We start from the raw sequence: 12,626 nt of genomic DNA, 5'->3' as shown, positions 1-12,626 counted from the left end.
TGTGTGTGTGTGTGTGTGTGTGTGTTGTGTATAATGGCAGCCCCCGCTCTGCCAGGCCTCTCTCGCTCGGCGACAGGAAGTCACAGCTCGGAGAGCGAGCCGAGTCGAGCCTGAGAGACGCAGGAATAAATCTGCTTCCAGCCACTTTGAGAAAAACTCATCAACCTCCACAGTGTTTGTTTCTTTAAAAACCAGAAAGCTCTGAGAAACGGTCGTCGTAAAACTGTTCTGCCTAAATAACAGAGTCTCAAAGCTGCCGGTCAAAATAGACGTGGAACTGAGCTGCTGTCTTCACACACCAGCTCCTATTGATCTCAATCTATTGACTAAACTGAAGCATTGAAGACCCAGTTTTCTTCCTGGTTTCCATGGAGACGGATCCGGAGTATTTTCAAAGAGTTGCGTTGTCAGCGGCTCCAAGTACCACTGTCGTCTCATGAAAGTTTTCCCTTGAAACCATCATCATGGAAACCGGGCTTTAGTTACACTCACTCAACTTACTTAGTAGTAACTTTGTAGAGCCGTGGCGGTAGAAGAACTGCCGTCTACACAGAGACGGAACACAGACGTTTTTGTAAAGTTAAACTTTGTCCATTTCCAGGGAACCGGAGGATTTTGAAAAAATTGGATCAATTTCTTTTGTTAATGTTGTGACCTAAACATCAACTCTGGCAGGACTCGAACCCACAACCTTCAAGCTACTTCTTGGTGTGTTACTAGAAGTCCAGTACAGTCGGCATTGCGCCACAGAGCCACATGTTGTAGAGGGCGTCCTCTCCCCTTTCAGGGAACCGAGGCACCCCCTCCCGTTTCAGGGAACAGAGGCATTCTCTAAAGTGTCAGGGAACCAAGGCATCTTCTCCCATTTCAGGGAACATGGCATCCTCTAAAGCACACGTGTCGAACTCCAGGCCTCGAGGGCCGCAGCCCTGCACGTTTTGCATGTCTCCCAGCTTCAACACAGCTGATTGCAATGAGCAGCTCGTTATCTGGCTTTGTGCTGAATGTGGTGATGAACCATCAGGACATTCAGGGGAGGGAGACATTGAAAACGTGCAGGGCTGCGGCCCACGAGGATCTGAGTTTGACACCCCTGCTCTAAAGTGTCAGGGAAACTGACGCGTCCTCTAAAGTTTCAGGGAACATGACATCTTCAAAACTTTCAGGGAACCGAGGGATCCTCTCGCATTTCAGGGAACCGAGGCGTCCTCTCATAGTTTCAGGGAATCGAGGCATCTTACCTGCGGTACTTGGCGATCTCTGGCTGCCGCGTCGTGACCCCTCAGGCATGATGTGATGATGTCACAGGAAGTAGAAACCTGGAAGGAAACAAGAAGAATACAACTCATTAGTTAGGAGGAGGAGGAGGAGGAGAAGGAGAAAGAGAAAGAGAAAGAGGAGGAGGAGGAGGAGGAGGAGGAGGAGGAGGAGGAGCAGGAGAAGGAGAAGGAGAAGGAGAAAGAGGAGGAGGAGGTCATATAAAAGAATCTCTTGTTTCTTCTTTTGTGTGAAAAGTGTGAGGACGTGTGTAATGATTGGCTGCAAGACAAGAATGTGATCGGTTCTCCTAACACTGTGTGTGTGTGTGTGTGTGTGTGTGTGTGTGTGTGTGTGTGTGTGTGTGTGTGTGTGTGTGTGTGTGTGTGTGTGTGTGTGGTGGAGGATAACTCATTGATACAGTACCACAGGTCGACCTAATTAGTCTCTTTGGTAAACAAACGTTACTGCAGCTGGAAAATGGAGAGACGTGTGGTGGGGGTGGTGGGGGTGGTGGTGGGGGGAAGGGTGGGGGTGGGGGTGGTGGTGGGGGGAAGGGTGGGGGTGGGGGTGGGGGGTCGGGGCGTCCGTAACACATGCCAGACTCAAGGCAGGTCTGCAGGTTGCTGGTTGGATTCCAAGGAGTGGAAACACCTGCAGTTTGATACTTCAGTAGAGTACAAGGATGTGTGTGTGTGTGTGTGTGTGTGTGTGTGTGTGTGTGTGTGTGTGTGTGTGTGTGTGTGTGTGTGTCTGTGTGTGTGTGTGTGTGTGTGTGTGTGTGTGTGTGTGTTGCAGTGGACTCGATAGTCTGATGATCCCCGTCGGAGTCACAGAAGCATCAACACAAGACAATAACACAACAACGTGCCAACAAAGATAAAAACAACAACAATGTGGAATGATGGCGCGTGAAGCAATGCAGGGAGTCAAAGAGACAGAAAACCATGAGACTGTGTCATGAAACAGCCACAGAGAAGAGGAAGTCGCTGCACAGCGTCATGAAAACACTCAAGACACGACTGAGATCACCCAACAAGCTGGAAACCCACATGGAGGAGAGACAAGTCGTCCAAAACCACAAAAACATCCTTCTTTTAATGTGGAAGAAAGTCAAAGAGATGAAACACGAAGCGTCCCCAAAGACACAAAACTGACCAGGCAGTATTCCACATAAATAAAACAACAGATGAGAGACGGGAAAAATAAAAGTCTTTTAGGTGAAGTTATAGTATTTACATCTTTCATCACTACAACTTCATTTCTTTTTGCCCTTTTCACTTGTGAAAATCCTTTGATGTTAAATAACTGGTGTCCAACACCACTGGGGATTCAAACCCTCAACCTTTGAAGGGGAACAACTAATCTGACACCACATTTACTTGAGAACAAGTTTCTCAAGTGAAAACACAAAACTGACTTTTAATTTAATCTAAACATCCCAGCAGGAGAGGAGGAGGAGAGGAGAGGAGAGGAGGAGGAGGAGGAGGAGGAGAGGAGGAGAAGGAGGAGAAGAGAGGAGAGGAGAGGAAAGGAGAGTAGAGGAGAGGAGAGGAGAGGAGAGGAGAGGAGAGGAGAGGAGAGGAGAGGAGAGGAGAGGAGAGGAGAGGAGAGGAGAGGAGGAGAAGGAGGAGGAGAGGGGAGGAGGAGGAGGAGGAGGAGAATAAATAAATATATAGATGATGGATGACGTGTCTCTTTCAGTCTGCAGCCTCACACTGCTAAAGGCTGGAATATATTAGGATTATATTAGGATTACATTAGGATTATATTAGGATTACATTAGGATTACATTAGGATTATATTAGGATTACATTAGGATTATATTAGGATTACATTAGGATTACATTAGGATTACATTAGGATTATATTAGCATCATCTCCAGCAAATCAAAACGTTCCCCTCGACTTCACAGGTTGGGAGATGATCCAACACGCCACAGCAAACATGAAACACCAAATTCATGAAGTTCAAAAGTTCTCATGACTCCGGAGGGACTCAAACCAACAACCTTTGAATGTCTCCGGTAGTTTTCTTAGCAGTCCAACATGTTGTCCATTGCGCCACAGTGTGAAGAACAACTGAAGTAAATCATGGTTCTGAGCACCGTGGTCGTGTAAACAAACCCCTAAAACAAAACAACGTTCTGCCTTTTCACTGGAAATGGTGAGGAGAGCTCCTGGTGGTCCAACTGCTTCAGCGTCTCCTCTGCTAACGTGGCGCCGTCTTCCTGGAGTGATTCAGCAGAGTGGGAGCTACGGAACGACGTAGAACCTTCCCTGAACCGTCGATTCAGTCAACAACAAAACATGTTGGGGTTGTTCACAAGGAAAACTGGAGGCAGAAGCAGGGAGAATGAAACACGTCAAAACAGAGTTTTCACCATGAAGGTTCCCGTGAAGCAGAGCTGGTGTGTTTGACTGCTGATGAAAAGATCCACAACGACTCCGTTGGCGCTGGACGATACCAGCTTGGATTATGTAACACACCAGGGATGAAGCAAGGACAGTGTTGGGAAACGTCTCCGGGGGGAAATGTCCTACCAGACCGGGAGGAGGGAGACGCAGGGTGACCTCTGACCTTCAGTCAGTTAGCAGACAAATACATCAGCTTCAGGTTCCTCCCAGATCAGGTCAGCATGAAGGAGAGACGAGGGACAGCAGCGTCTCTTTAAAGGAGAGGCGAGGGACCGGAGCGTCTCCTTAAAGGAGAGACGAGGGACGGCAGCGTCTCCTTAAAGAAGAGGCAAGGGACAGCAGTGTTTCCTTAAAGGAGCGATGAGAGACCGGAGCGTCTCCTTAAAGGAAAGGCGAGGGACAGCAGCGTCTTCTTAAAGGAGAGACGAGGGACAGCAGTGTCTCCTTAAAGGAGCGATGAGAGACCGGAGCATCTCCTTAAAGGAAAGGCGAGGGACAACAGCGTCTTCTTAAAGGAGATGCGAGGGATCCGGAGCGTCTCCTTATAGGAGAGACGAGGGACCTTAGCGTCTCCTTACAGAAGAGACAAGGGACCAGAGCGTCTCATTACAGGAGAAACGAGGGACCGGAGCGTCTCCTTACAAGGGAGGCGAGGGACCGGAGCGTCTCCTTAAAGGAGAGACAAGGGACCGGAGCGTCTCTTTAAAGGAGAGACGAGGGACAGCAGCGTCTCCTTACAGGAGAGGCGAGGGACCGGAGCTTCTCTTTAAAGGAGAGACGAGGGACAGCAGCGTCTCCTTACAGGAGAGGCGAGGGACCGGAGCGTCTCTTTAAAGGAGAGACGAGGGACAGCAGCGTCTCCTTAAAGAAGAGGCGAGGGACAGCAGTGTCTCCTTAAAGGAGCGATGAGAGACCGGAGCGTCTCCTTAAAGGAAAGGCGAGGGACAACAGCGTCTTCTTAAAGGAGATGCGAGGGATCCGGAGCGTCTCCTTATAGGAGAGATGAGGGACCTTAGCGTCTCCTTACAGAAGAGACAAGGGACCAGAGCATCTCATTACAGGAGAAACGAGGGACCGGAGCGTCTCCTTACAAGGGAGGCGGGGGACCGGATCGTCTCCTTACAGGAGAGGCGAGGGACCGGAGCGTCTCCTTACAGGAGAGGCGAGGGACCGGAGCGTCTCCTTAAAGGAGAGACAAGGGACCGGAGCGTCTCCTTACAGGAGAGGCGAGGGACCGGAGCGTCTCTTTAAAGGAGAGACGAGGGACAGCAGCGTCTCCTTACAGGAGAGGCGAGGGACCGGAGCGTCTCCTTAAAGGAGAGACGAGGGACAGCAGCGTCTCCTTACAGGAGAGGCGAGGGACCGGAGCGTCTCTTTAAAGGAGAGACGAGGGACAGCAGCGTCTCCTTACAGGAGAGACGAGGGACAGCAGCGTCTCCTTACAGGAGAGGCGAGGGACCGGAGCGTCTCTTTAAAGGAGAGACGAGGGACAGCAGCGTCTCCTTACAGGAGAGGCGAGGGACCGGAGCGTCTCCTTACAGGAGAGACAATGGACCGGAGCGTCTCCTTACAGGAGAGGCGAGGGACCGGAGCGTCTCTTTAAAGGAGAGACGAGGGACAGCAGCGTCTCCTTACAGGAGAGGCGAGGGACTGGAGGCCGTGATCTTTAATCCTCTCGCGTTCTGCTCACGTTGAGACGCTAACAGATCCTCCATTGCGCCTCAGAACCACACTTAGAACTCGTTGACATCCTTTCAGGTCAAAACGTTTTTGTCTCAGAAATGTTTCACGTTCACACGGCGACATTCTGCACAGGATGCAGGGAGCATGTTGGGCCACTAGTGGGCACTGTTGTTACATTCACCACTTTAAGTTTTCCCCTGCGAGTATCTATTTATTGGTTTGTTTGTATTTTACCAAACTTTAACAAAACCTGCTCATTCAAATTACAAGAAATCTTCAGGGATGATTTGTCATCATCAAAGGACCAATTAACTAGATTTTGGGACGTTAACAGCGAACTGTTCCCGAATAAATCTACCAAAATAATATAAAAAAAAACAAAAAACTATCAAGCTAGATTGTTATTATGGTGACTGTCAAAATAAAACTACCATGTTAGATTGTTATTACGGTGACTGTCAAAATAAAAGTACCATGTTAGATTGTTATTACGGTGACTGTCAAAATAAAAGTACCAAGTCCAGAAGAAGATGGACTGGGAGGCATGACACTATGGAGGAAACTTTGTTCTGATAGTCTCTACTGAGCATGTGCAGAACTACTAGTTACTAGTGACCAGGACCAAGAGCATTTTCTGAAAGTTCCACCTTGGGAGCCGTTTTCAAGAAGTTTTGAGTGGCTCCGAGCTCCTAAAGTGTAAAATCCTTCCCAAACACTTTGTGCAAAAATATCCACAAGCTGTTTCTTTGTCCCTTCCCAGGTGTTTTGGCCGACGGCGTCTTATTACAACCGAGAACTCTTATCAATACTCAGACTGTCAAGGTGGCTCAGATACCTAAAACCCTTCGGCTGAGCGTTTCCAGAAGTGTCCTTTTACCTGGTATGGACGGCGATGGAGCCCGAGTGTTTCCGAAAACTTCCCCTTTGGTAGCCGTTTATAAAAAGTTGTGTTTTCAGTGACTTCAGCTTTTGTTTTGAAATCGTTAAATGAGCCCTTAGCCTTTTGTAGCTGATCTAAACTAAGCTTGTCATACCTTGTTGATCCCCTCAGGCGAACTCAAACATGGACCAACATAATTCTAGGAAGTGGAGGTGAGGCCACATTACGGAGCTGATGGGGGTCAAGGGTCAAGCTCAGGTGAGGGCAGGATGGAGGTTAGCAGCGCGGTGGCGTTAGTTGTCGACATCTCACCCTTCGAAAATCTCTGGCGACCAGACGGCGACCTGTAAACAGAATTATTCCACCTCCGGTGAAACTTAAACACACAAAGTGCTGCTAGGACGGATTTACAAAGTCTCACAGGACCAACGGGAAGAGTTTTAAAAACAACAACACACGATTCACTGGAAGGAGCCGCCGCTGCAGCGCCTCCATCTGGTGAGCAGTGGCAACAAGTAACACGTCCAAGTCCTGGACTATTATGGTATATAACGTGTGTGTGTGTGTGTGTGTGTGTGTGTGTGTGTGTGTGTGGAGTCAGGTGAGGTGTTCCTCCATGATTCTTCCCAGAGAGACACACACACTGTGTGTCATTAGGCACACAAAAGAGACCTAAATACAGAGGGAATTTCCACACACAGACACACACACACACACACACACACACACACACACACACACACACACACACACACACACACACACACACACACACACACACACACACACACACACACCCATTTACAGTCTCAGCTGTATCTCACCGTATCCAACAGAACAATAGAGCTTCATTCTACTATGAACTATTTTTCTCTTGTTTGCTTTGAATCTTCGAAGCTGCAGGAGGATTCCTTCGCTCTTTGCAGATTTTTCCTTTTGTCTGCACAGGGTCACCTGGGGAGGCAGGCTGATCCACTTATGGCACTTTTCCTCCTACTTTAGCTCCAGGACACGCTGGAGGAAGAAGGTCACCAGTTAACAGGGGAACCAGTTAATCCAAAACACCGTGGCTGGGAGACCTCCTGGTCCTGGTAGCGTGTCGCTCCGTGGAGCTCCTGAATCCTCTGGTCGTCTGCAGCTCCTCGCTGCTCCACTGGCGGAGTTCTGAGCGTCTCTCTGGTTCTGATCGGTTTTAAAAATGGTGGCTGAACGAGACGACCTCGGACTCATCTGTGTCGTGACACTCCGGCCAATCAGAGGCTGCCGTCTGCTGACGTCACATTGTCTACTGGCCTCGGCTCACTGGGAACCTCGAAGTACCTGGTAGCAGGTACCAGGAAAGTACCTGGTAGCAGGTACTGGGAAAGTACCTGGTAGCAGGTACCAGGAAAGTACCTGGTAGCAGGTACTGCGAAAGTACCTGGTAGCAGGTACTGGGAAAGTGAAAAAGCGTCATTAATGATCCTTTGAGGCTTTCAGGAGGTTTGATGAAAACTAAACGTTGATGCGAGTGGCGTCTGAACCATCGCCTTTGAAGGTCTCCTGTATTTTAGAGCTGGAATTCTATTGATCGCAACCAACTGGAAGCTTAGTGAACAAATACCAGCGATGCTATATGCTACATGCTAAAGAGTTTGGTGGGACTCAAACCCACAACCTTTGAATGTCATCCAAGAAGTCCAACATGCTGTCTCAGTGTGTGTGTGTGTGTGTGTGTGTGTGTGTGTGTGTGTGTGTGTGTGTGTGTGTGTGTGTGTGTGTGTGTGTTGGGGTGGTACCAGGCGACAGATGTATACCGCAGTGTTTCCGACCTCAAAGCACCATAGTAAACAACACACACACACACACACACACACACACACACACACACACACACACACACACACACACACACACACACACACACACACACACACACACACACACACACACACACACACACACACACACAAATTGTTGGACTAATTATTACAAATGACAAACCTCAGCCTTTGAGGAAACCTTAATTCTCCATCCCATAATTTCTCCTTGTGGGCTCAATATTAAAAGAGTGACTGAATACTTGGGACGGTGAGGGTGCGTTTGATTTTCTCGTTGACTCTTCGTGTTGTTGCTGAGCAACCTAAACTCCGCCCCACTGTTCCACAGCACTGGAGCCTCCAGTGAGCAGCTTGTTGACTAACGGCGCTCCGGCACAGAGAAGAGTGTGGCGTCCATGACAGTGGAGGTCCACACCATAACGACTGCCAAAAGTATTTGGTCAACTACCTAAACCATTGAATTGAGTTGCTCAAATCACTGCTTCTTCTTCTGCTTCTTCTTCTGCTTCTTCTGCTTCTTCTTCTGCTTCTTCTTTTTCTTCTTTTCTTTCATTTCCACCGCTCCCAAAAAATTTCTAGTTTTATTTCTCGCTCAGATTCCGTTGGTGAAGGTAATAAAGTGGATGGGAGAGGCACCTCATGTAGGAGATCAAAGATGATCAGCGTCTGTTGCCATGGAGACGCACTGGAAAGGGTTCAGCTGCCGTTAGCTGTCTGCTAGCACACGGCTAACTCCACTTCCCGCCCCGTTTCTCAACTTTGGTGATAGTTCAAGTTCAAGTAACACAAAAGATTCGAAACCAATAGAACATCATTTAACCTAAACATTGCAAGGTGGCGTTGGCGGTAGGAAAGTACTGATCCATTCACTTCCGATCCCGATACCTGAATCTGGATATCTGCCGATACCGATACTATTCTGATACCAGAGCTGTTTGCTTTATTATTATTATCATTAATGTTGACTTTATATGAGGCTGTAATTCTTGAGCAAGGCAGCAGCAACACAATGTTTCCAGCTCTAACGCAGCTCTAACCATTGGGACTATTTTCAGGGAGTTTAGCGTGGAGGAGGACGCAGCTTCACGGAGGAGTGAATCTCCTGCTGACAGCCTGGAGGAGCTGCTGCTCATTGTTTTGATGTCAGAGCTGTTCTCCTCCGAGAGCTGGAGTTTGAAAACGCTGACGTCTGGCTGCAGAGCGCCGCCCTGCTGGACTACGGCTTTGCTAACATCCACGTTGCTGTGTTGCTTTGCTAACATCCGCGTTGCTGTGTTGCTTTGCTAACGTCCACGTTGCTGCGTTGCTTTGCTAACATCCACGTTGCTGTGTTGCTTTGCTAACATCCGCGTTGCTGCGTTGCTTTGCTAACATCCACGTTGCTGCGTTGCTTTGCTAACATCCACATTGCTGCGTTGCTTTGCTAACATCCACGTTGCTGCGTTTCTTTGTGGTGTTTTGAGTGTAAAATCCATCCAAGCAGCAACATGTTGTCATCAAAAGTCGGATAGCACAGTGCTACTTCCCTAGCCTGCTCGCTGGCTGCAAACTGTGGAATGGATTTCCTGACTCATTCCTCCTGGTCTCATTGAGACCCGCCTCCCTTCAGGAAATCCAGTCCACAGTTTGCAGCCAGCGAGCAGAGCAGCAGCAGGGAAACACTGGGGATCATTTCAGCACCATGAAGCAGACCAGGATCATGGATCAGAAATCTCCGATCCATGAATTATGTTGATATCGGAATCTGATACCGGCACTGGATCAGAGCGGCCCCATTCCTGGTTGGCGAAAATCTGCGCTCTACCAAGTGTAGCTCTAGATAGTTTTGGTACTGAAAGCACACACACATTTAGCAGAGAACAAGGAGCTCTGAACATGAACACTGGGAGTAAATAACAGAGGGACATCAGGACGGAACTGCAGCTTTATACAGATGAAGCAGGAATGTCCAAACTCGGTCCCCGGGGCTCCTGTCCTGAAGGTTCTAGTTCCTCCCTGCTTCAGCATACCTGAATCTAATGATGATGTCATCACCAAGGTGGTGAAAAGGCCCAATAATGAGCCTCTCATTGTTATCAGGTGTGCTGCACTGGGAGGAGCTGAACCTGCAGGACGGGGGCGCTGGAGGACCGAGGTTGGACCCCTCTGAGATAATGTCTTACAAGCGCGTGTGTGTGTGTGTGTGTGTGTGTGTGTGTGTGTGTGTGTGTGTGTGTGTGTGTGTGTGTGTGTGTGTGTGTGTGTGTGTGTTTGAACTTATCTACTTTTTGTTTGGAACCTGGATCGTTGGTGATTGCATCTCTGGATGTCAGCCAATAAGGCCGTTTGATTATTAACTAAAAAAAAAAAACCCAGATGGAGATGTGTGTGTGTGTGTGTGTGTGTGTGTGTGTGTGTGTGTGTGTGTGTGTGTGTGTGTGTGTGTGTGTGTGTGTGTGTGTGTGTGTGTGTGTGTGTGTGTGTGTGTGTGTAAATAGAAACGTTCTTTGTTTTGCTCATCAATCAATGTGATTTGTCCATTTGTCTATATTTGGATTGGCCCCGCCCCCTTTTGGCCATATTTATATTTACTGGAAACGTGATGTCGCTGCCAGAGGAACTTTAAAATTCATTTATTTATCAGAGTGACGGGTGGATTGTGGGAAAAGCAGTTCAGGATGTTTCAGAGCTGCAGGCGAGTCATTTGGTCTGATTATCGACAGCTTTTCTTTCTTTCTTCCTTTCTTTCTTTCTTCCTACTCTCTTAATGTTTTATCAGGATTTCTACTTATACTCATATCTTTACAGACATTACCTCTGATTTTATCTTCCTGCTCTTAACGCTGTAAAACACTTTGTGATCTTTATCTGTGAAACGCGCTCCATTAATACCTTTGACTTACATAAAAATTTGAAGTTTAGGTGTTGACATTAAAGTGTTGACATTAAAGTGTTGACATTAAAGTGTTGACATTAAAGTGTTGACATTAAAAGTTTCCGCCACTGGAGGAGAAAAAAATGACGGAGCGTCACGATAAAGACAGATGAATTGATCCAAAAGAAAAAAAGAGTTACACAGAATTTCTGAACTGAATTCATATTCTGTGGTGAAAAACTGGCAAATAGAATAGAATAGAATAGAATAGAATAGAATAGAATAGAATAGAATAGAATAGTTTATTATTCCCAGAGGGAAGTTTGAAACTCCACTCACTGCCCCCTGCTGGCTGCAACGCGCACGACATTCACACACATGAAGAGGAGGATGAAGCCGTTTGCTTTGCGCATGCAGAGGTCAGAAGGTCATGAAAAGGTTCATCCTCTGGAGAGCTGTAAATACAATCAACGTGACCACGTGAGGCGCGTGACATTGTGACGTCGTCAGCTGTTAACTGTACTTTTTTTTCACCCAATGTGATGTAAAACCTGCAGCCAGCTGGTGATGACGATGATGATGATGATGATGACGATAGGGGACTTACACGCGCCGTGCACGCGCACAAACATTACAAGCCCCTTAAAAGTGGACCACACCGTGCACGCGCATGCCTCTGGGAGGCGGTGATGGATCAGTTTGGAGGGTTGGCTTCCATCGATGGAGAACCCCTCCATTAAACTCAGCTTAGCTCTGTCTAATTTCATACTTATTATTATTATTATTATTATTATTATTATTATTATTATTATTATTATTTCTGGGTTTGCTTTAGTTTTTTCCCTCCTTAGTTTTGGAGAACTTTTTGCACATCCGTGCAACCGAAAGAGAAGAGACGGAGAAGGCGAGGGAACCGGGGAGAACCGGGGAGAACCGGGGAGAACCGGGAGTGTACCTCGGTGTGCGTCCCCTCGCCGGTGCGCCCTCGCAGAGCGCCTCAGCTCCGCGTTGTGTTGCGCTGGGTTGCGTTGCGTTGCGCTCCGGTCCCGGTCCCGGTGCCGCTCTGTGCGCTTCACCGCTGTTCCCGCTGCCCGGGCGGCCGCTCCGGACTCATCGGTCCAAACTCCCGCTCCTCTGACACACTCACGGAGTCTCCCGTTACCGATTAGTCCTCCTCTGACCGACCTGGCAAAGTTTGACGCACCAAGGAAAAGTTCCCGAAACGAGAAGAAAAGAGAGAATCCAGCCACGTTCCCGTCTTCATGAGACCTCCGAGTCCCGGGGAGAGGAGACGAGAACGGAGGAGCTGCACGGTGACATCTGGACGAGTAACGGAGTAACGGAGTAACGGGGTCCCGGCGGGGTGGAGATGATGAACTCCGATCCGGCGGCGCAGAGACAGAGCGAGTCCGACTGCAGCTGAGGAGGAGGAGGAGGAGGAGGGAGAAGAGGAGGGAGGAGGAGGAGGGAGGAGGAGGAGAAGAGGAGGAGGAGGAGGGAGAAGAGGAGGAGGGAGGAGGGAGAAGAGGAGGAGGGAGGAGGAGGAGGGAGAAGAGGGGGAGGAGGATTAGAGGGGGAGGTCCAATCACCATCAGAGAGACTGTGGTCAAACGTTGAGAGGTTTTCAACCTGCAGCCTCACGAGACTCTTCAGCTTATTAATGTGAAGAAACACTTTGATTTTGATTGTATTTAATTCCACACTGATTTTAAAA

General features: G+C 48.4%; 1 protein-coding gene across 1 annotated transcript in view; it reads right to left on the bottom strand.

Moving 5' to 3' along the window:
- The window catches only part of plekhg2 (pleckstrin homology domain containing, family G (with RhoGef domain) member 2), a 75,909-nt gene extending 63,614 nt beyond the window's left edge, over window positions 1-12,295 (bottom strand). Inside the window, exons 1-2 of the mRNA XM_080460245.1 lie at window positions 11,868-12,295; window positions 1,242-1,319 (exon numbers count right to left, since the gene is read on the bottom strand). Coding sequence (XP_080316371.1) covers window positions 1,242-1,290 — 49 coding nt within the window. The 5' untranslated portion in view covers window positions 1,291-1,319; window positions 11,868-12,295. The remainder of the gene's footprint in view (window positions 1-1,241; window positions 1,320-11,867) is intronic.
- Between the last annotated feature and the right edge of the window lie 331 nt (window positions 12,296-12,626).

The sequence above is a fragment of the Lipophrys pholis genome (genome assembly GCF_963383615.2).
Source record: "Lipophrys pholis genome assembly, chromosome: 3".
Taxonomy (NCBI): domain Eukaryota; kingdom Metazoa; phylum Chordata; class Actinopteri; order Blenniiformes; family Blenniidae; genus Lipophrys; species Lipophrys pholis.
This window is presented reverse-complemented; position numbering and strand designations above follow the sequence as displayed.